A 22,775-nucleotide genomic window follows, 5' to 3' on the forward strand; every position below is an offset into this window, starting at 1 on the left:
AGGGTCACTTCTTCCCCCGGCTCGGCAGCAGCATGGAGCCCGCGGGCCCAGCTGCCGAGAATCCCTTCGGAGACGGCAGGAGCATCGTCCCGCGCACGCCAGCCTCCGGCACCGGCCAGAAAGGCAGCTGCTGGATCCGCCGGCTGATCCCGTCCAACTTCTGGGAAGAGGCGAAGAAGCTGCTGGTGCTGGGGGCGCCGCTGGTGAGAGCGAGGGAGGGGCAGGGAGAGCTGGGTGCCCAGCCAACTGGTCAGGGGCCGCCGCTGCGCGGTTGCAACCCCCCTCGAGTAGGATCAGCAGAACCCTCCCAGACACATGGGTTTGACTTCCAGCCTTCCAGGGGATGAGCTCCTGTAGGTTTTAAGTGACATGTGGGTGTTTGGCCTTCGGCGGCCTGCCTGCCTCACAAGACACTACGGGGAAATCCCCTATCCCTGGAAGGAGCTGCAGAGCTGTGGCTGAAGGAACGGGGTTCCCCAGGCTGGACTAGGGAAGTCTTCTCGGTGTGTGCCGTGGGGCTGGCGTCTTGCATCCGAGGGAGCAGGAGGCGAGCAGTAGGCTGCACTGGGGAGGCTGAGATGCTGTGACCCCAGGGGCATGGAGCAGGCCTAGTCTAAGGATTTTAAATGGTGAGGACCCTCTAGACCAAGGCTCATTCCATCAGTGGAGCAGATACGAGATGCTGCTGAACAACGCTCCTGGTGCAAATTGAGCCCTGGGCTGTAGAAATGGGAGCTCCGATGCACCTGGGCTCCAGGGACTCACTCCAAGCTTACCCAGGTGTGGCACAGACCAGAGTCGGCCCTCCTCAGCCAAAACACAGACATGCATTGCAGCCACTTGGACGCAGACGATCCTTCTGCCGTCCAGTGCATGAAGCATGTGTTCTCAAGTGCTCACTGTATAGACCCACCTGGGACTCTGCAGCCTATAATCTGCCTGATTTCTGCTCCCCCACACATCTCTTTCTAGACCTTGATCCAGTTGCTGATCTTTATGATCCACATTGTGAGCTCTATATTCTGTGGCCATCTGGGGAAGGTCGAGTTGGCCTCCGTCATACTTGCTATCGCTGTGAGTATTTCAGTTCTGAGTCTTTACATAGGTCATTTAAAACAAAAGGAAATTTTTTTGTCATGCAGCGCACAGTCAACCTGTGGAACTCCTTGCCAGAGGATGTTGTGAAGACCAGGAAGTTAACAGAGTTCAAAAAAAGAACTAGATAAAGTCATGGAGCTTAGGTCCATCAATACTTTTTAGCCAGGATGGGTAGGAGTGGTGTCCCTAGCCTCTGTTTGTCAGAGGCTGGAAATGGATGACAGGAGAGGGAGCACGTGATGATTACTGGTTTCTGTTCACTCCCTCTGGGGCATCTGGCATTGGACACTGTGGGCAGACAGGACACTGGGCTAGATGGACCTTTGGTCTGGCCCGGCATGGCCGTTCTGATGTTCTTATGTATTTTTTGACCCAACTCACATATACCAGATATCTCTTATGTCTACACTTGCACCCTCCTTCAAGAAAGGGATGCAAATGAAGACATTTGAAATTGCAAACGAAGCTGTGATTTAAATATCCCGCGCTTCATTTGCATATTCACGTGATGGTGCTATTTTGAAATAACAGACGCTATTAAGACGCTGTTATTTCGAGAGGAAAACCCTTCTCTCGAAATAACCCTTATTCCTCATACAATGAGGTTTACTAGTTATTTCAAGCGAAGGGTTTTCTCTCGAAATAATCGCGTCTTAACAGCGTCTGTTATTTCAAAATAGTGCCATAACGTGAATATGCAAATGAAGTGCAGGATATTTAAATCCCAGCGTCATTTGCAATTTCTAATGTCTTTATTTGCATCCCTCTCTCGAAAGAGGGTGCAAGTGTAGATATACCCTTATTGAATAGCAATGAGGTAGCTGGGGAGGTGGGCTGATGAGCTGGAAACAGCCTGGGATAGAGGGAGAGCTTTGATCTCTCCTTTGCCTTTCAAAGCCAGCTCTTGTTGAAACCTGTGACCACCTGCATTGGCACGTTTGTGTCTGCTCATGGCTGTTTTACCATTATGATTATTTCCAGATTATAAATGTGACTGGCATCTCTGTGGGGGTTGGTTTATCTTCAGCGTGTGACACGTTAATATCCCAGGTAGGTAGCAGCGGATGGTCTCCGATCTCTGGTTTCGCGATGAGGTGGGGTTTTAAAGACACTGGCTGAGCGTAGCCTATATTGCACAGCGTGGTCGTTATTGGGTGTCTGAGCATCTAAAAGTGTCAGAGCCAACTTGACGACCCCTTAGAAATTCTGAACGTCGCAGGGTCTGTCCTTCCGGACACCCAGGTGAGCTGAGCCTCTGAAAGGGTGGTGATGGGGGGTGGTCACAGAAGGCCTCTTGGAGCGGCATCCCGGAGCGCCTCCTTACTCTCTGGGGCTTCTCACCGCCTGGTCCTGCTGGGCCAGATCTCCCGGTCTCCCCCAGCCCAGGCATAGAGCTGAGACCACCTCCCCTCCCCCCACAAAGAGCAATACCGACACTGAAACTCTTCAGGTCCGAGGAGAATGCAGTTTTGGGCCCCGCTTCCAGGAAACCCACTCCCCAAATGGGATCAGAGCCCTAAATAAATCATCCGGGCCAGCCCCCTTTAACAACGAAAGGAGGAGGTATACACGGATTGCTCCCCTCCCCCTCAGGTAGCAATTATTGACACTGGGCTTGTTAGGAACTAAAAGTGATTTCAACTGCGCCCCACCACAAGGATCATAGCAAGGAATGACCCGGCTGGCTAAGCTTAGAGGCCCAAGAACACACCGCTCAAAGCCCCGCCGGGGTCCAGCGTGGTTCTTCATCTCGGACGATGTCGTGCTACTGCAGAATGAGACTGCGGTGTTCTCCTGGCTGCAGGAGTTGAGCTCCGGACGTCTGGCTCCAAGCCAAAGGGCCAGCTCCATTCAATCCAAGGTTGTAACAGACGCATAAGTCACTGCGTGGGGCCGGAGAGCCCCACTGCGGTAGCAGCTTTTACACCAGTGAGTCTCCGCCTTTCCGGACGCCTGTCTCCTTTCCGGACGCCTGTCTCCTTTCCGGACGCCTGTCTCCTTTCCGGAGTCTGTCTCGCATCCCCCCACGTTTCACCTCACTTAAAACCGGCTTGCATACAAAAGCAGACCTAAACCCGCAGCAGGTACCGAGGCATGGCCTGCATACGCGCTTTTAGCCAAATCACGGTAAACGGGTTGGAATCTCAATATTGTACTTACATTTCTGTGCCTACGTGGTGCTCTCCGGAGCTGCATCGACACGTCACTGTCTGTGTGAAATTTTCGTGTGTGCTGACTTCACTAGTGCAATCCCTGTCGCCTGTTGTAAAATGAGGCAAAGACCTAGATGAGTTGAGGTGTCCCCAGGAGACCTCTGCACACACCCTGGGGTGCATATACCCCTGCCTGAGGCCCAGTGTCTCAGACCACCCTAAAAGCCACGTCCGATCTGCTTTGCATGGATGCTGAAGGATCCCAGGGCGTGTTTAACGAGCCTCAAGACCTCACGTGCTCCGGCAGGCAGTGGGTGACGCCCGACAAGCCTGTGGAGTGTCTGAGTGGCCCCCACTCGCAAGTGGGAGGAGCGTACAGGCCTCTCGCCCATGGGGAGAGCTGTCAGACGCAGAGAGGGCGGCGACAGGATGCCACTGAGTTTGCCCTCTTGTTTCCCAGACGTACGGCGGTAAGAACATGAAGCGGGTGGGGACCATCCTGCAGCAGGGGATCCTCATCCTGCTGCTCTGCTGCTTCCCCTGCTGGGCCGTCTTCATCAACACCGAGCAGATCCTGCTGCTCTTCAGGCAGGACCCGGAGGTCTCCAGGTTGGGCGCGCGCTCCGGTTTGCACAGCTCCATGCCGCGGGTCACACGCCCCACGAAAGCAAGGGTCGGGTGCCTCCTGTTACGCGCCAGGGCCTCAGTGACACCGGAGCAGCCCCCTCACGAGCCACCCTCCGCAAACTGGAGCATCCCTCTACCAAGCCAGGCCCAGCCCCCAGCGACATCAGAGCAGCGCTCCCCTCCCCCCACTGGCCGGGCCCAGCCCCCAGCGACACCAGAGCAGCGCTCCCCTCCCCCCATTGGCCGGGCCCAGCCCCCAGCAAAACCAGAGCAGCGCTCCCCTCCCCCCATTGGCCAGGCCCAGCCCCCAGCAACACCAGAGCAGCGCTCCCCTACCCCCATTGGCCAGGCCCAGCCCCCAGCGACACCAGAGCAGCGCTCCCCTCCCCCCATTGGCCGGGCCCAGCCCCCAGTGACACCAGAGCAGCGCTCCCCTCCCCCCATTGGCCGGGCCCAGCCCCCAGCGACACCAGAGCAGCGCTCCCCTCCCCCCATTGGCCGGGCCCAGCCCCCGGCGACACCAGAGCAGCGCTCCCCTCCCCCCATTGGCCAGACCCAGCCCCCGGCGACACCAGAGCAGCGCTCCCCTCCCCCCATTGGCCAGACCCAGCCCCCAGCGACACCAGAGCAGCGCTCCCTTCCCCCCATTGGCCGGGCCCAGCCCCCAGCGACACCAGAGCAGCGCTCCCCTCCCCCCATTGGCCGGGCCCAGCCCCCAGCGACACCAGAGCAGCGCTCCCCTCCCCCCATTGGCCGGGCCCAGCCCCCAGCGACACCAGAGCAGCGCTCCCCTCCCCCCATTGGCCGGGCCCAGCCCCCAGCGACACCAGAGCAGCGCTCCCCTCCCCCCATTGGCCGGGCCCAGCCCCCAGCGACACCAGAGCAGCGCTCCCCTCCCCCCATTGGCCGGGCCCAGCCCCCAGCGACACCAGAGCAGCGCTCCCCTCCCCCCATTGGCCGGGCCCAGCCCCCAGCGACACCAGAGCAGCGCTCCCCTCCCCCCATTGGCCGGGCCCAGCCCCCAGCGACACCAGAGCAGCGCTCCCCTCCCCCCATTGGCCGGGCCCAGCCCCCAGCGACACCAGAGCAGCGCTCCCCTCCCCCCATTGGCCGGGCCCAGCCCCCAGTGACACCAGAGCAGCGCTCCCCTCCCCCCATTGGCCGGGCCCAGCCCCCGGCGACACCAGAGCAGCGCTCCCCTCCCCCCATTGGCCGGGCCCAGCCCCCAGCGACACCAGAGCAGCGCTCCCCTCCCCCCATTGGCTGGGCCCAGCCCCCAGCGACACCAGAGCAGCGCTCCCCTCCCCCCATTGGCTGGGCCCAGCCCCCAGCGACACCAGTGTAGTGCCCTGCATTGGCCAAGCTCAGCTCTCAGCAACATTGGTCCAACCGCTTTCTCCCTGCCAGATGAGTTGTGCCGTCAGGCAGCCCCGCTGTTGTATTCATTGGGGGTCACCTGGTTGTAACCCCGGACAGAATTTGGCCCTGAACCTTGCTGCCTCTTGAAGGCAAATTCTCTGCCTGCCGCCTGCCCGAGGCAGATTACTCCCCCGCCCCAGCGTATCGCACATTCTAGCCCCAGTGGAGGAAATCACAGGAGAGCTGGCCCTGATGTGAGCCCTGCCCCACACATCAAGAACAGAGGGGCAGGCCAGGGCTGGCAGGGTTGTTTAGACACCGGTACTAATTGGGGCCTGTTGTATCTTCCTCCAGGTTAACCCAGGAATATGTGATGATTTTTATCCCAGCTCTTCCCGTAAGTCCCATCACCCTTGGCTCTCTCTGTCAGTCGCTGCTAGGAAACCTCTTCCCTTGCACCCAAAGCCAGATGGCAGCTGCGTTCCCCCCTCAGCTCAGTGCACTCACCCGGCCTCTCTGCCTGCTGTGGCTTCCTGCATGCGCAGTGGTCTCTTCCTGCAGAGAGGTTCGAAATCGGCAACAGGCCTGGCTGGAGCCTCGCGCAGACCTTGCACCCTGGCTCAGGGCAAGTGCTTGGTGGGACGCTTAGGGCCGGCTACCTTAGTTTTTCCATGCTAGTGAAGGGCGAGGGAATAGATAGTATTATTACTATGGTTATTTTTCCCTAGTATCCAAGAGCGTCTTAAGGATTTCGGTCCCTGGGCTGCTGCATTTTCATGCACCAGTTTTGCCAAGCTGCCGTGGTAGGTTTCATGTGGGGGGCTGGATGAGTCTGGCATCTCACCCTGGCTGCTGCGGGCCTGGGGCTCTGTTTCCAGATCGGTTATTGGAATGAGACAGGACGTACGTTTTTGTCCTGAACTTCCAGCAGCAGTGACTGTCCAAACCAGACCTTACTTCCTGTGTCCCGCGAACCGCCGCTGCGCACTGCTTTCTGCTTCTCCTGCGATCTCTCGGCTCCGCGATCTCACCCGCCGATTCATTCCTGTTTGCAGGCTGCTTTTCTGTACCAGCTGGAGACCAGATACTTGCAGAATCAGGTAGGCGGCTCCGTTACTCTTTGCCTTCCCATCTTTGTTTCAGGGGCGCAAATCTCCCATTCGGTGCAGTTGCTTGGGGTTTCTCTCGTCAGTAATTTCCCCTGAGATCTCACAGCTATTCTGTTCTGTGTCCAGTAGCCAGCATCACACACACATGCCAGGCAGTGTCCTATTGCTCCGGTCTGTGCTGACCACCCGGGGCTGTGGTCAGTGCAGCAGCTGTTTGCAGTTGTGCTGAGGACTGGCCGATCGTCTCCTGAATGCGGTTCCCTCCAGAGCTCACTTTGAATGCTTTTTGCTGCCCCTTACTTTGCACACGTGGGTATGTCAGTGAATCCACCGCATGTCGCCTGTTTTCCAAAGCGGGCATCAGTTTTGTGCTCTGGCTTTATTTTCCAGTGGTCAGTCTTTTTACCCAGCTCCAGCTAGGTGGCTTTTCCTGGGCAAACTAGCTAATAACTGGAGCAGTTGCAGTTGATAGGATGGTCCGGTTTAGTTCTGCATTTCTGTTCCTTCTCTGAGGAGCTCTCTGTAGCAAAACCTGCCACCCAACTTGGCATTTCTGTTCCTCAGCAACAATAACATTTGCACAGCCCTGCGGGTCTCAGACACGCTTTGCCAGAATGTGCCAGGGACCTCTATTCCTAGGCTAAAGTAGGGAAACCAAGACCCCGAATGGTTAAAAACTAAAAATGTCAAGAGCGGGCTCTCAGTCTGTGGTCGGATTTTCAGAGGGGTGGACCATCAACACCCCCAAATGACTTCAGATGGGGATGTGAGCTGGGTGCCTCTGAAAATCAGGTCCGGGGGTATCAAGCTGAACACCAAGGGTGCGTCTACACTGCACTGTAACTCAAAATAAGACACACAATCTGAGCTAGGCAAATTGCGTCTCTTTTGATCCTATCGCTTATTTCGTAATTTCCCTCCCTGATTCCCGAAATGTCCCTTACTCCTTATGGAATGAGGTTTACAGGAACGTCAGAATAGCGAGCCCATTATATTTTGAAGTAACGGGCTTGCTGGGAAGACGCGGGATAGCTATTTCGGGATACTCCGGTACCCTGAAATAGCGCTGCTGTGTGGACGTAGCCCTGCAGACTAAAAGTTCCCTAAATTAGTGGCCCCTTTTGAAAATTTGGGACTAAGTTAGTCGGTGGCACAGGAACATTTGTAAAAGGGAGTATACCGAGCCCCTTGCTCCTGTCTACTCCCAGCATGTGGGGACCAGCAGCTGGGACCAGCTGCCGCACTCCTAGGTCCCACACCTACAAAGTTACTTGCCTGGGGTACACAGCAAGTTAGTGAATGCATTGGGAACAGAACTTGGATCTCCTGCTCTCTCCACTCAAACCGCTGTGTCCTGGATCCGGTGGCACTTTAAAGCGTCTCAACTGTATTAGGGTAGCAAAGCATAAGCTTTCGTCAGCTACAACCCACTTCCTCAGATACGAGAGCTGCAGCTCACAAACGCTGACGCTCTCATACCCTACGACTGTTGTTAGTCTTTAAAATGCTGCCGGACTCCTTGTTGTTATGGCAGAGACAGGCTAAGCACGGCTACCCTCTGAAACCTGCTTCCTGAAGGGAACGAGCAATCATTCTGAGACAGCTGGAGGCTCCCAGCCAATCAGAATATAGAGCCGCTTCCCTTAGATACAAGGCTTCTCCAAAATTCCACACGAGCATCATTAGTGCTACCCTCCCGTCACGCCTCATCTTCCTCCGCTGCTCCCCAAGAGTTCAGACAGGCCAAGCCGTAACTTGCCTACTTCTCCAGAGGCCACGATTATATCTTAGACAAGGGGACAGGAATCCATTAGCTCAGGGGAAAAACCAGCAACCCCCAGTTCTGTATTTTGTTGAATTTCAGAGGATAATCTGGCCCGAAGTGCTCAGTGGCATTTTTGGAAATATCATCAATGCAATTGTCAACTACGTCTTCCTCCACGTGCTGGACCTCGGCGTCATGTGAGTAGTACCTGCATGGTCAGAAGCCAGGAACTCGATGGCCCGTTACGGCTTGATCCTGCGTGGTCCTGATTTCAGGTGGCCCTGTGAAGGGGTCTTGAGTTGGGTGCCCAGAAGCATTTAGCCACTTCTGAAAAACCTTGGCGTAAGTGAACAAGCGAGGCTGGCTCTCCGACAGCTACTGAGACAGTCTGGCTGTGTCTAGACTGGCAAGTTTTTCCGCAAAATCATCTGCTTTTGCGGAAAAACTTGCCAGCTGTCTACACTGGCCGCTTGAATTTCCGGAAAGCACTGACGATCTCATGTAAGATTGTTAGTGCTTTTATACGGAAATACTATGCTGCTCCCGTTCGGGCAAAAGTCTTTTTCCAAAAGACTTTTGTGCAAAAGAGCCAGTGTAGACAGCACAGTACTGTTTTCCGCAAAAAAGCCCTAATCGCGAAAATGGCGATAGGGGCTTTTTTGCAGAAAACCGTGTCTAGATTGGCCACGGACGCTTTTCCACAAAAAGTGCCTTTGCGGAAAAGCATCCTGCCAATCTAGACGCGCTTTTCCGAAAATGCTTTTAACGGAAAAGTTTTCCGTTAAAAGCATTTTCGGAAAATCATGCCAGTGTAGACGTAGCCACTGGGTCTCTAAGGGGTACCGAAGATCTCTTAACTTCCACATGGGCACCAGCTTAGGCCAGTGGTCTTTGCTTATGAATAAAACCAAGCAAAGTCTCAATGTTTGGCCCGGAGCTATGTCCAGGACCAGGCCTTGAGACGATCCACAGGGCTCATGCTGCCCATTGCAGAAATGCAACCCCCTCTCGAGCGTGGCACAGAACTTCCACCAGACACAGAACGGGCACTACCCTGACCGCCTTCCTCCATAAAGCCCCCGCTTGCTCTGCCAGCCCAGGCTTACTGGTTCCGGTTCACCGGTGGGGGCCGGAACAGCTCCCTGCCCATCACCTGCTCCAGCCCTGCAGGGCCTGTGGCGGACAGGGGCTGCTCAGGCTGGGCTGGAGCGTCCCTGCCTGCAGTGGAGAGGCCGTTCCAGACCAGCCATGGTGGGTGGGAAGGCAGGGGCACTCCAGCCCACCTGCCCCTTGCATTGGGGCTGTGATAACCAATGAAATGTGATTTTACATCCCTATTGCGCAGTGCCTGGGAGATGGAAAGTGCTTGTTCTTCGTAGGCCAGTCACTGACCTGGGCAAAAGAGGGGCCGTGAGAGCCGTTTTCAAGTGTGTAAAAGGGTCTTACAAGGAGGAAGGAGAAAAATTGTTCCCCTTGGCCTCTGAGGACAGGACAAGAAGCAATGGGCTTAAACTGCAGCAAGGGAGGTTTAGGTTGGACATTAGGAAAAACTTCCTGCCTGTTAAACACTGGAATAAGTTGCCCAGGGAGGTTGTGGAATCCCCATCTCTGGAGATATTTAAGAGCAGGTTAGACAGACACTTGTCAGGGATGGTCTAGACGGTGCTTGGTCCTGCCATGAGGGTGGGGGGCTGGACTCGATGACCTCTCGAGGTCCCTTCCAGTCCTAGTATTCAATGATTCTATGAAAAGCCCGGGGTAAAGGTTCACACCCCAGCTGGACGCTGGTGGGTAGTGTGATGGCGCGTTGGGGTTTTCCCGTCTCCTGCACCCCCGTAATGGCACGGACAGACTCCACCAGCCAGTAGAATAGAGGGAGGTCATTGCTTCTCCAGGATACAGCACAGATGGAATCTGGTTACAGGGCAGGCCTAGGATGCCTCAGCCCCCCTTGAGATGGGGGAGCCTGGGCCCCTAAATCCCAGCCCATTGCCTAGGCTGCTTCCTCCATGATACCAGCCAGAAACCTAACTCACTTCCAGCCCTGCCCCCAGTCAGGGCTCCACTCCCCTTCTTCCCATTGTTGCGCTCCCTGGGAGATAACTGGTCAGACAGGTTCGAAGCCCCCTTGCATAATGACTCATCCCCTGTCCTGCTGGGCCGTGCTGCAGCCAGCAGCCAGCCGAGGTCACTCACAACCCACTGCCCAGCATAGCAACCAGCAAGGTACCCCTACTAAGTCACAGGTAGCAGAGGCTTCCATGGAGCCTGCTGGGCTCTGCGGGCCAGGCCAATCAGATTGCGCATGGTGAGATGCCAGCGCCTTAGCAAACCAACCCAGGAGGATGAGCCATAACCAGCCATGCTGCCAGTCCATCCACTCCAGCTCCCCGAAGTGACTGATTCCTACTGCTCCAGCGTCCCACTCGCCAGGAGCCCACTTAGCAACGCAAGGCTGGGTGCGGAGCGGGTGAGGTACTATCGGCTCTGCTCCAGTGTCTTTGGCTCAGCAAAGATTTGCTGCCGCTGCCGCAATTGCTGGCAAGACGGGGCTCTCTACAACTTGCCTTCTCTGTCGCTTTCCCAGGGGTTCTGCCTGGGCAAACACCACTGCTCAATACGCGCAAGCCATCTTCCTGCTCCTGTACATCGTGGCCAAGAAGCTCCACGTGGAGACTTGGGGAGGTGCGGCATCTTTCAGGCTTTCTGCTAACGTGTCTGCCAAAACCTCTGACTCGCATCGCCCGAGGCGCCCCCTTCCATGGATTTCATTCTCTTGGCGAGCCCTGCAGGGTAACCCGGGTATGAGCGGGTCTGATGGGGACCACACGCCGTAAGTCACAGCTCAGAGCAGCAGAGTGTAGCACGAATGCTGGGGGAGCCCAGAGAGAAAGTCATAGCCATGAGCAGCGTGTCGTTCCTGGGGAACTGAACCTCACCTCCTGGTGCTGTGGTCAGAACGGCTCACGTCCCATGCTGCCAGAGGCAGTACCGGCACCGGCAGTCAGAATTTACCTGGAAAGAACCGAGCATACCGGCACCTCTGTACGCAAATGTCCAACAGACGGCTTAAATGGGCAACCTTAAAGGGGTTGTGTCTCTTAAAAGGGCAATGCTGGCGCCACCCCTGCTTTTTTTTTTTTTTGGGGGGGGCTCAACAACTTTTCCCCTGGAGTATGGCACCTTTTTTTTTTCTTTACAACCGCTCAGTGCAAGGGCCGGGGTTTGTGAGTGTCCATGAGAGCTCTGTGGGCCCATTGGGATGTGTTAATGAACCCAGCACAGTGCCGGAGTAAGTTCCAGTGGTGGTTAATGGGTGTCACAGCGTGGCTTGCAAGGGCCTGTTGATTACACAAAGGGCGGCTGTTTCTCTCTGGGATGTTTCTGGTCTCTAGCCCTCTCTCTAACCCAGCCTAGGCCCCAGAGATTCACTCCGGCTCTGGACACTGGGGGAGTTTGGGTGCGCCTGAGCAGGGGGGCTTTTTCTCATCACGCATTGCGTGCTCTGCTCCGGAAAGTGACCACAGACCCCGTTTCCCTTCCTGCTTCGTGTGCGAACCCTCCCCCCGCGACTGACCCTTCCTCATCTTGCCCCAGGCTGGTCCCGCGACTGTCTCCAGGAGTGGGACACCTTCATGGCTCTGGCTGTGCCCAGCATGCTCATGACATGCATTGAGTGGTGGACCTACGAAATCGGAAGCTTCCTGATAGGTGTGTGAAGGAAGGAGGATGCTCCTGGGGCACTAGAGGTGGTATCGCCAAGAAAGATCTCGCTCAGGGATTCTCCTCTGCGGTACATGCATGGGCGGCGGGTGAAGCCCCAGCTGCGGGAGGCAAGCTTTAGCCCCGCCCCTTCTGCCTGAGGCCCTGCCCCTGCAGCCAAGCCCCACCCACCCCCAGCTGGATCCTTCCTGGCCACCTGGAGAGCCAGGGCTGCCGAGCTGTAGTCACCTTCCCAGGTGGCCGGGGTCTGTAGGCAATTTTGGGAAGGCTGTGCCTGATCAGTACGCCCTAACGTTTCAGACAGTGGCTCGTTTCTGCGACCCTGTGCCTGGCACACGGAAACAGAAGCCCAGCACTGGTATTCCAACCCAGCTGTTTGCTAACGAGCGGGTGAAAAGGGGAAGGGGTTTTCAGTAACAGCGTCCCCGGTTCAGGTTCCGCCTGCCCGCGTCACAGCTGTGGCACTTGTGTGTGTTTGGATCAGCTTTTGCAAGCCCGTAGTTTTGACAGTAGGGCTGTGTCCAGACTCAGGGGTTTTTTCGGGAAAAGTAGCCTTTTCCCGAAAAAACTTCCCCTGTGTCCAGACTCAAGCCGCGTTCTTTCGAAATTATTTCGAAGGAACGCGGCTTTTCTTTCGATGGCGGTAAACCTCGTTTCACGAGGAAGAACGCCTTCTTTCGAAAGTTCCTCTTTCAAAAGAAGACGTTCTTCAATGTAAATAGGGCTTCCTCGAAAGAGAGCATCCAGACTCGCTGGGTGCTCTCTTTCGAAAAAGCGGATTTCTCTTTTGAAAGATCCGCCTGCAGTCTAGACGCGATCTTTCGAAAGAGGCTCTTTCGAAAGAAGCCTGCAGTCTAGACATAGCCGAGGTGGGTCCGCAAGGCCAAGCAGCTCCCTGAAACGGGTGCAGCTGTGGGGACAGGCTGAGCGCCGCAGATCAACCGGACGTTTCACCCGGCCTTTAAAAGGGCTGCTTTTCTGCAAGCCAGAATACAGTCGGACGTCCCTCCGGTGTGGGCCTGCTGAGCGCAGAGTGGGTGCTGGTGGAGAAGAGGAAGGGTTAACGACGCAGTCGGGGGGAGGAGAACCAGGGAGGGAAACTGACTGGGTCTGTCTCCCCTCCTCCCCCGCAGGCCTGCTGAGCGTGCTGGACCTTTCTGCACAATCCATCATTTACGAGGTGGCCATTGTGTCGTACATGGTGAGAGTGGGGGGTTACCCTTTACTTCACGGTACCACCTTCCTGAGAGGGGACCCCCTTGGCGCTGAGCGGTCACAAGCCAGGCCAAGTCAGCCCCTGCATGGAAGAGCTCGGGTGTAGCCAGGCCGGGGAAGCATCCTCAGCCTTGTGCGGCATGGGAGGCGAGGCCCAGAGAGACCAACTCAGTGTTGCACATGGCGTCAGCTCCTGGGCCCTCCCCACGCAGTGCCCAGCCATGTGCAGAGGGGCAGACACCTTCCCAGCTCTCCCTAGTCCCCAGGCAGGCCAGGGTTATCCCTTCTTTGCAGATGGGGAAACTGAGGCTGAGGGGCCGTGACCTGCCCAGCTGGGAATCAGGGTCAGAGGCGGGATTAGAACCTTGGCCTTTGCGACGACCTGCCCCAGTGCCAATCGCACCTGGCTGTGGCCCCTCCCTCTGCTGAGCCAAAAGTCTTGCCCCATATGGGCAGCCAACCCCTCCCCCCACCCCATGGGCCAGCCCTAGCTGCCCGCTCCCTGTGGGGAGGCCTTGGAATGGAGCCCTGTCTCCCCTCCCTATGGTACCTGGGGCCCATGGCTCCATGCAGTGCAGCGCTCAGTCCGCATTCACCGTCAGTCCCTCCCGGCTGCCTCCTCGTGATCGCATCAGCTGGCCCAGGAGCTGCAGCGCTCGTCCAGGGGCGCCTGGGCCCAGAATGGCTCTCCTCCCTGGACCCATGGGTGTGGGTGCTTTGGACTTTCAGGTTCACTATGGACTCAGCATATCTGTCAGCGTTCTGGTGGGGAACGCGCTGGGCGCTGGGGACACAGAGGCAGCCAAGAGATCTTCCATCACCAGCCTACTGTGCACAGGTGTGTGGCTGCTTTGCTTGGTCTGTGTGCGCTGGGGCCACCAAAGTGCGACGCTCCTCCTGGCTCTGCAAGTTTCCTACCCTGATCTTTTCCTGCGGCAACTCACTTCTCCCCTGCAGGGTCCCACTGATTCCAGTCCACCCAACCACCGGCAGTTCTTTAGTGCCCTAGATTGGGGATGGGGAAAAAAAAAGAAAAAGAACTGCGTAACAATACAAATTCTATAGGTTACATGGTTAACCATGCCCAGAGCAGGTTTGAAACCAACAAAAGGACATTTTTCTTCATGGAGAATACAGTCAACCTGTGGAACTCCTCGCCAGGGGATGTTGTGAAGACCAGGACTTTAATAGAGTTCAAAAAAGAACTAGATAAATTCATGGAGGAGAGGTCAGTCTGTGGCTAGTAGCCAGGATAGGTAGGAACGGTGTCCTTAGCTTCTGTTTGTTGGAAGCTGGAATGGGCGACAGGGAAGGGATCATGTGATGATTCCCTGTTCACTCCCTCTGGGGCATCTGGCATTGGCCACTGTGGGCAGACAGGACACTGGGCTAGATGGACCTTTGGTCTGACCCAGCACGGCTGCTTTTACGTTCTCCCGGCCCCGTGGAGTTGCCCACTTCCATGCCCATGGGGCTGCTAGCTCCCAGCCCCATGCAGTTTAACCGTTACTGGTAACCAATAAGCACCAGCTTATTAATTCCCCAGATAACTGGTTAAATTCTTCCATCCCTACTATGGAGGCCTAGGGCCCAAAGGGACAGCCCCCGGTTTGGACACTTGCAGTCTGAGGTAGGTCGCTCAGGCTGGGCCAGGAACCGCATTTCATCTCGTACTCAGCTTGTGCCCCCTGACTCCGGATTCTGCTTTCCAGGGGGGCTTTGCCTGGTGATAGGCGTCATTTTGGCAGCCACGAAGGACGTGCTGGGTTACATATTCACCAGCGACAGGTGAGTCGTTCTTGTTCAGGACGGTAGCAACGGCAGAATGAACAAAGATGAACAGTTACTAGTAGAACGGAGCCAGAGGAAAAATTAGCTTAAAGGCTGCTCCCAAGCCCATTGTACTTGGGGGAAAGGTTCCCAGTGACGGCTGGGCACCGTCATGCGCGGGGTGGACACGTTTCCTTCTCCACAGGGGCTTCCCTCATACAAAGCAGGGACCTTGCTGGAAAACCGATGCTGCCTCTGAGCTGGTGGAAAGAGAAAGCGCGTCGGCGTTCGGTCCTCTCTTTGGATCGGAGCACCTTGTGTTTTCGCTCAGCTGAGCAAAGCCGAAGCCTCTGGCAAAAGCTTTGTTAGCGGGCCAGAACAGAGGCCACCCGGCCCAACGGGTCGTGTACAAAGACACCCGAAATCCTCAGTCGCCACGGGGGAAGGGCGATTTCCTAGGGACTGACTTTTCCCAGTGCAGAAGCAGAACTTCCTGTAACTCAGCTTAGAAAAGAGGAGACTAAGCGGGGTACGATAGAGGTCCATAAAATCATGACTGGTGTGGAAAAAGTGAACAAGGAAAAGTTATTTACTTATTCCCATAACATAAGAACGAGGGGTCACCAAATGAAATTAATAGGCAGCAGGTTTAACACAAACAGAAGGAAGTTTTTCTTCACTCAGCGCATAGTCAACCTGTGGAACTCCTTGCCAGAGGATGCGGTGAAGGCTAGAACTTTAACAGGGTTCAAAAAAGAGCTAGATACAGTCATGGAGGTTAGGTCCATCAATGGCTATTAGCCAGGATGGGTAGGAATGGTGTCCCTAGCCTCTGTTTTTCTGGAGGAGGGTGACAGGGGGGGGATCACGTGAGGATTTCCTGTTGTGTTCCCTCCCTCTGGGGCATCTGGTATTGGCCACTGTCGGCAGACAGGACACTGGGCTGGACGGACCGTTGGTCTGACCCAGTGTGGCCGTTACGTAACTCGCTGTTCAGTCCCAGCATGCGGCGAGGCCCCGCCGCACGACACAGCAGGGGCTGTAAGCAAGTCTCCCCAGCCCTGGCGGCACAGGGCTCCGCGGGTTGTGCAGGACACAGCGGCGCGCTGGGGGCCGGGAAGCGGTTGTAGCGGTGGGAGATCCGCTCAGTGCCCGGCCCTGACAGCCTCCCCCCTTCCTTGCACAGAGAGATCATCGCCCTGGTGGGGAAGGTGATGCCGGTCTATGTGGCCGTCCACCTGTTCGAAGCCGGCTGCGTAAGTACTGCGGTCGCCGTCCCAGGTCATTTCCGAGCGGGGTGGAATTCAGTCCAGGTCGCTGTAGGGGGCAGGGCAGCGTTATCCCCAGGGCTGAGCCCGCAACGCTGCCTCACCGGGGAGGGCTGAGGGACAAGTACAGCCAAGGCAATGGGGCCGGGGGGGCTGGCAGGAGCGGTGGCCCTCCAGGGGTTCTCTGGGAGGGAGACACAGAGCCCTGGGCACAGAAGAGGCACATGGTGGGAAGCTGGAAGCAGCCCACAGCTACCCGGGGCAGGACGGAAGCCAGCGGGCTCCGAGACCAGGGTCTTACATGAGCGTCCAGGGGTCCCCACTACCTGGCTGCAGCCAGCCATGAAGCGAGAGCCTCTGCTGTGGGGAGGCCCTCTCCCCCCCACTCCCTCCTCCGAGGTCAGCAAGGAGAAATAAAGCTCCCGGGGCTTCCTGCCATCCGCCCCCCAGCCCCCTGAGCCGGGCCGTGCTCCCCCTTGCAGTGCGTAACCAGCGGCGTGCTGAGAGGGGCTGGGAAGCAGAAGGTCGGCGCCATCTTGAATGCTGTTGGCTACTACGCCGTGGGCCTGCCCGTGGGAGCCACGCTGCTCTTCATGACCAATATTGGGATGATAGGTACAGTGTACCAGCCTCTGCCGGGCGGGGGCGGGGGACCGGCCCGCGCGCCCAGGAAAGGCGGGCGCCAACAATTCCAGCTACACCCCGACCAGCACCCAACGGCCTGAGGCTGGACGCCAGCGGGCGGGTCTGGGCTGAGCTGTCGGCGCCTTGGCCACGTCTCCCGGCATAAAAACGTTTGGCTACGTCCAGACTACATCCCTACGTCTAGACGTAGCCTTTGTGATTTTAAAACGGGCCTAAAGGTTCCTCAGTCCCTCTGCTGGCTGGGTTGGTAAGGGGGAGGGTCGGGTGTGTGTGTGTGGGGGGGGGGGGGTTTGGACACTGCTCCTGTGTGGCGCATACTAGACACAGCTGAAATGGGCTCTTGAAGCCAGACGGGACCCCAGTCATGGCTAGTCTGCCTTCTGCTCCCTCCTCCCCCCGAAACAGGGCCCGAATTCCACCTGGCCTACAGCTCCCCCTAGAAACCCACCAGCCCCTCCCATCCCCCCTCTTCACTCCCCCAGCCCCCGATTGTTCCAACACAGACCCCAAAATCCCCAGCTCATCTCCCTCCCCCCCCCCCCCCCAAGAATTCATCGGTCTGAAGAACGATCCCACCTCCCAAAATGCTGGTAGAATTTGTGGGGGCGGAGAGGCGCCGCGAGCCATTATAAATCCTGCACGGAATGGAAACGCTTCCAGCCAGGCTGGGGGCACGGCCGCTTCCCAAGTTCCAGCACGTCCGTCCCTCCCCCAACCTCAGCTTCCCCATCACCTTCCCCAGCTCCCCACGCCGTAGTCAGCTACACAGCAGCTGTCCAATTCCCCCCCTTCCCTGGGCGGGGGGAGTCTGGCAGAAACAGGCGAGCCCTGGGCTGACTAGCTGCTCCGGGCCTCTCCCGGGCTGGGCTGAATGGAGAGGGGGTTTCTCTGGGCCTGGCTCTCCCTTGGTCCCTCCTGGGTTTGGGGGGAGCCACCTGACAGGCAGGTGTGGCGCTAAGGGCCCTGATGATGCTGTACAGAAGCGGCCACTAGGTGGGAGTGTTGCACAGCTCCCGCCAGGTGCAGCCTGGTGCAGGGAGACCAAGCATGGGGAGGGCGGGGAGGAAGAAGGTGTGTACCTGCCACAAGCAGCAAAAGCCCAGGTAGCAGGTGGGGCAGCCCTACCGGCCAGGCGTGCGGGCTCTGATGGGGGCGCAGAGGCAGCAAAGCAGCAGGGGCCACAGGCCTGCAGGGCCAAGAGGAGATTCCATCCGTCTAATGGGTCTACAGCCGCTGCCGCGTTAGCTTTCATCTGCGCCCCCCAGTTCACGCCGGCCTTCCCCTCCCAGGCCTCTGGATCGGCTTACTGATCAGCGCCATCATCCCGTCCTGCTGCTCCGTCATCTACATCGGGCGGCTCAACTGGGACAAGGTCTCCGAGGAGGTAACCAGCTTTCCGGGTGTGCACCGCAGGTCGGACCTGGCACGTGGACACGTGAGGGGCAGGGGATGCTGGAGCCGAGCCATCAGCGCCACCTCTCGGGCTCCTCAATAGCTATGCCGGAGACTGCCGCAGCGCGCTCGGGGCAGGCCGTGGGGGAGGGTGTCTGCCCCGTGCTGCTGCCATGTGAGCCATTCTTGGTGTTAGCTGACACTACAGAGTGTTAAAAACAACAAAGAGCTGGCTCACACCCAGCACTGCGCGTCTCCCTCCTGCATACCCAGTGACCCGGCTTTAGGAGTCTCCCAGTCGTTCTCAAAGCCTTGCCCTGTCCCCAGGGCCTGGAGCCAGCTGCCAAGTGCTTCCATGGTGCCACAGCACATGGCCTGTAGCGTGAAAACTTTTAGCTATTTTGGTTTAATGCCAGGGGCCTGTGTAGCCAGAGATTCTATTAATGATTTGGGCTCCTGGTAGTTTTTCCTACCTACTTAAAAGCAGTTCTGGTCACTTGCAGCTTCTTGGTTCCTCGCTGGGGGTATGTTTACACTAGAGTCTTATTGGAAAAATGGCCGTTTTTCCAACAAAACCTGAGTTACGTCCACACTGCAATCGCGTTCTTCCGAAAGTAAATCGAAAGACCAGAGGGGGTTTTCCAGCGTCGGCAATCCTCTTTCTACGAGGAAGAAGCCTTTTTGCCAAAGAGCTCTTTTGGAAAAAGGCGTGTGTGGATGGGGAAGAGGGAGTTCTTTCAAAAGAAGAGGAAAGAGGAAAAAGCACAGGTGCTCTGGTGGCCGTTCCGTCCATAGCAATCACAGCTTAAATGCGAGAGCGTCCAATCAGTCTGGACACTATCTTTTGAAAAAACAGATCGCTTTTTTGATGCGCTTGTGTGTGGGGATGCTCTTTTTTGGAAGATCTCTTCCGAAAAAAGATTCTTCCGAAAGAAGCCTGCAGTCTAGACCTAGCCAGGGTTTTGATGCCCATTCTGACAGAGCTCTTGAGCAAACCAGTTTAGCTAAAACACACACAACCTACAGCTCAGCTCTTGGATACTCTGTGGGCTGTAACTGCTTGCTGGGGTTGTCCTTTAGTCACAACAGCTTCATTTTCCTGTAACACCGCTCTCACGTCTGGGTGTTTGTCACTCCTGCGACATCCTACGGATCTGAAACGCGCCAGTAAAACTAGCTCTGTACACGCTCAGCTCCCGCCTGCTGCGTACAACACAGATCATCTGAATTCAGTGCATTTCTGTTCCTAGGCACGGCAACGGGCGGGGGTGAGCCAGCTGGCCGGCGAGGATTTGAACTCCGCTCCTGTCCCATGCAAGCTGGTGCTTGCCTCGAGTAAGAACAAGTTTGATTTGCTATCGGCCAATTGTTTTGACCTGCAGATGGTTGGGTAGCACTTCTCATCCCCCCTCATTAACGCAAGTGCTGCACAGTAGATAGCGGGTACTTGAATAGTTGTGTAACTGCACGACATCTTTGCAGTTACACAACCATTTGCTGGTGCTCAGGGGCAGGGCTGGCAGCCAGTGCGCTCCCGGGAGCCCCCTGCTACCGCCCCTGTATCCGCAGCAGGGGAAGGGGGAATTGGGAGGCTGCCGTGAGGCAGCAGCGTGCGGGTGGCAGGAGGAGCTGGTCTGCGAGGGGGGCCAGTTTAAAAATCAGCTCCTCTTGTGGGCCGGCTGCCTGCCGCCCTGTACAGAGGCAGCAGCAGGGGGTGGCAGCAGCCCCTGTTTGTGGGGGGGGGGGGCCGGTCTGAGCTCCCCACGGACAGAGGCTGCTCTGCAGGACGTGGAGCAGCCACTGTCCACAGGGAGCTCAGACCCCCTGCGGACAGGGGCTGCCACCGTGAAGCAGCCTCTGCCTGCGGTGGACCCAGGCCTGATGCAGACAGAGGCAGCCTCCTCCGTCCCTCTGATAGAGGCAGCAGCACCGTGGAGCTAGTGCTAGGGGGAACCAACTTTTAAGCCGGCTCCCTCCAGCACCAGCTCCTGCTTCCTCCTCGCTTGCTGCCTCGGACACAAAGGCAGCAAGGGGGGGGGGGGAGAAAATGTGAGTAGTCAACAAGATTAACCGATAAGCCTAGGCTCATTGTCAGCCCTACTGCACAGCAGGTAGCTAAAACAGCTACAGCTCTTTGCAAGTATGTTGGGGAGCAGGCGAGTGCGCGGACGGGCCCGAACCGAAGCCGGTTGGGGGAAGCGGATGGTAGTTGTTACTGTACGTAGTGCAGCAGGGTAATGCTGCTTTCCACGGTGACAGCACGAGCCACATGGGGGCCAGTGTTAGGAAAGGAGCCCTCGAGTCCCAGGGGGGAGTCCTGACGAACCGACGGGCGTTACTCCAGCAGAATTAGGACACTAGAACCGGAAGGGAGCTCGAGAGGTGATCAGGTGCAGGCCCAGGCCCTCCCGGGGCAGGGCGGGGGGCTGAGCAGCTGCTAGGCCTTGCTGGTTCTCAGTAGGGATGGAAAAAGTTGGTTCGAAAGGTAAGTAACTGCTGAAAACGTAGCGGCTCCACGCGCTGCGGGCTCTGCAGTACGTTCAAATCGGCTTTGTACTGCAGAGCCTGCAGCGAAGCTGCCCCAGGAGCCAGCCCGGCACCCGCGGAGGCGACTTCCCTGCCCCAGCGAAGCCACCTCCCCAGGAACAGAGCTAGGAGGGGCTGTCGGCCCCGCTCCCGGAGGCCTTCGCTGTGGGCTCTGTAGCCGGCTCGCTAGCAAGCCCCTGCCAGTGTGTAACCAGCGGTGGGGGAGCTGGACCTGGGCTGCCATGGACAGGGATTGCTCCAGCCAGAGCAGCTCCTGCCTGCGATGGGCCCTGTGGGCTGGAGCAGCCCCTACAATTAACCACAACGGCCAAGCATTGCTCATTTGGGGTCAGCCAATTAACCTCTCCCATCCCTAGTTCAGAGGAGCTGTCACTCCCCGCCCCCGGAAGCTCTAGGCTGTTCAACAAGTGGAATTTCTGGTCACCAGTAGCCTGAGCCCAGAGCGGGGGCTCCGTGGTGCACCTGGGAGCGGAGAGCTTGTTCCATCCTGCAGTAGGCCTGCAATTCATCAGAGCCTGAAACCGACCCAGGGCTTTGAAAGGGCAGAGACAGCAAAACGCCTCCCCCTTCTAATAAGCACTTGGCCCGCTCAGCTCTTTTCCCTGGGGTCCTTCTGGAAGGGCCAGCACAGTGCTCTTCCTGCAGGGCTTGGCGGGGAGGGAGCCACGCCAGCTGGAAGCATGGTGCTCGGGGTGCAATAATAATTAAAAAAATAAAAAAAAGAGAGAGAGGAGGGATTTATCTGGGTGGCCAGGGCTGCAGAAGGTTTTGTTCACACACACATCCCATCCCCCGCCCCGAGGAAAAACAAGCGTCTCATGAAGCAGTTTAAGAACAGAGTGCTGGCAAGGAATTTTTCAGCCTTGGGCCGGGGATCAATTTCATTTAAAGCTCTTCTAGCTACCCGAGTACTGCCAGCGGTTAATTAAACTCCTGCCTAGCCCTGCAGTCCTACTCCCTGTGCTGCTGTGTTGCAGGGGAAGCAGACGCCCAGAACGGTGTTGTTCTGACAAGCATCACTAGGAACCAGGGCCAGCCGTACCAGCAAACGTTCCAGGAAGCCATGCCTGCCCTGACCACGGTGGGCAAAATGCTGTCTGTGAAGCAGCTGATCATTTGGCGTGGGCTGGCTGTCACCGCGGCTGTTGTCGTCCTTGCAGCAGGCATTCTCGTAAGGGTCATGACTCTCCACCGCTGACATCCAGCCAATGACCCCAGGGTGAAGGGTAGGAGACCTCGGCTGGGTCTGTGGTCACAGCAAGAGAGAAGAGCCCGTGTTAGCCAAAGACGAACTGCCCCGCGCTGAGAGTTGCTCTACATGGTGCCTTTGGGAATGGTCACAGGCTGCTATGGGACTCTCACCCTCCAGCTGGCTGAACAGGCTGGAAAGACTTTGGTCGACTCTCCTCACTCTACCCGCGGCAGCGATTCAGAAATTCAGCTGCAAGCAGCGGTAATTATCACCACATTGAACTTTCATTGCCTGTGATAAGATAGCAGCAGCAGTTGCTTTTCTGTGTACAGCACTGCGGGCCTGGTGATTAAATGGCCTTATTTTTAACGGTGAATAAACTCCTAAAGCTGCCAGTTCGGGTAGGAGGGATTGCAGTAGCTCCTCTGGTTTGATTCGCGGCTGTGGCAGAGAGAACCCCGGAGCCCTAGAAGCTGTGACGGCGGCACAGCTGCCGTAGAACTCCAGGCCTTGGGGAGGGGGAGAACACTGACTGCAGAACAGCTTTCCAAAGCAGTTTGTATTAGCATCAAATCCATTAGAAGGTATCCTGCCGCCCACTGGAGTTCCATGTCCCGCTCATGCACCTTGTCTGACCCTTCCCCCTTCCCCCATGTGCCTCTTGTGCATCAAAGCCCCACACTTCCTAACATTCCCCCCCCCCCCCAGCCCTTTTGGAGCACCACACATCTGCTGATTTCTCCATCCCTGAGTTTGAATGCCGCCAATCAGCTGTTCATGCAGTCCAAGGAGAAGGAGAGCCACTCACGTGCCACACTCGCTCGTCTTAGTTGCCCTTTGCTGATCAAATCCATTCAAACCAGGAGCTCTCATTCTTCCTTAGCTCACCGCCGATTCTCTGGGCAGGGAGGT

The 22,775-nt window shown here is 57.1% G+C and overlaps 1 protein-coding gene across 1 annotated transcript; it reads left to right on the forward strand.

Annotated features, from left to right (window-relative positions):
* The first annotated feature begins 17 nt into the window (after positions 1–17).
* LOC102458026 (multidrug and toxin extrusion protein 2-like) lies at positions 18–22,274 on the forward strand. The gene is made up of 17 exons (XM_025179266.3): positions 18–203; positions 973–1,074; positions 2,080–2,148; positions 3,712–3,860; positions 5,592–5,634; positions 6,293–6,337; positions 8,211–8,308; positions 10,699–10,796; positions 11,709–11,822; positions 12,968–13,035; positions 13,779–13,887; positions 14,762–14,837; positions 16,006–16,075; positions 16,570–16,702; positions 18,022–18,116; positions 19,375–19,459; positions 21,649–22,274. Exons 1-17 carry the CDS (start codon positions 33–35, stop codon positions 21,867–21,869), a joined length of 1,746 nt encoding a protein of 581 aa, XP_025035051.3. The 5' UTR covers positions 18–32; the 3' UTR covers positions 21,870–22,274.
* The last annotated feature ends 501 nt before the right edge of the window (positions 22,275–22,775 follow it).

This window comes from Pelodiscus sinensis, chromosome 21 (assembly GCF_052426305.1).
Source record: "Pelodiscus sinensis isolate ZL-2025 chromosome 21, ASM5242630v1, whole genome shotgun sequence".
Lineage (NCBI taxonomy): Eukaryota > Metazoa > Chordata > Testudines > Trionychidae > Pelodiscus > Pelodiscus sinensis.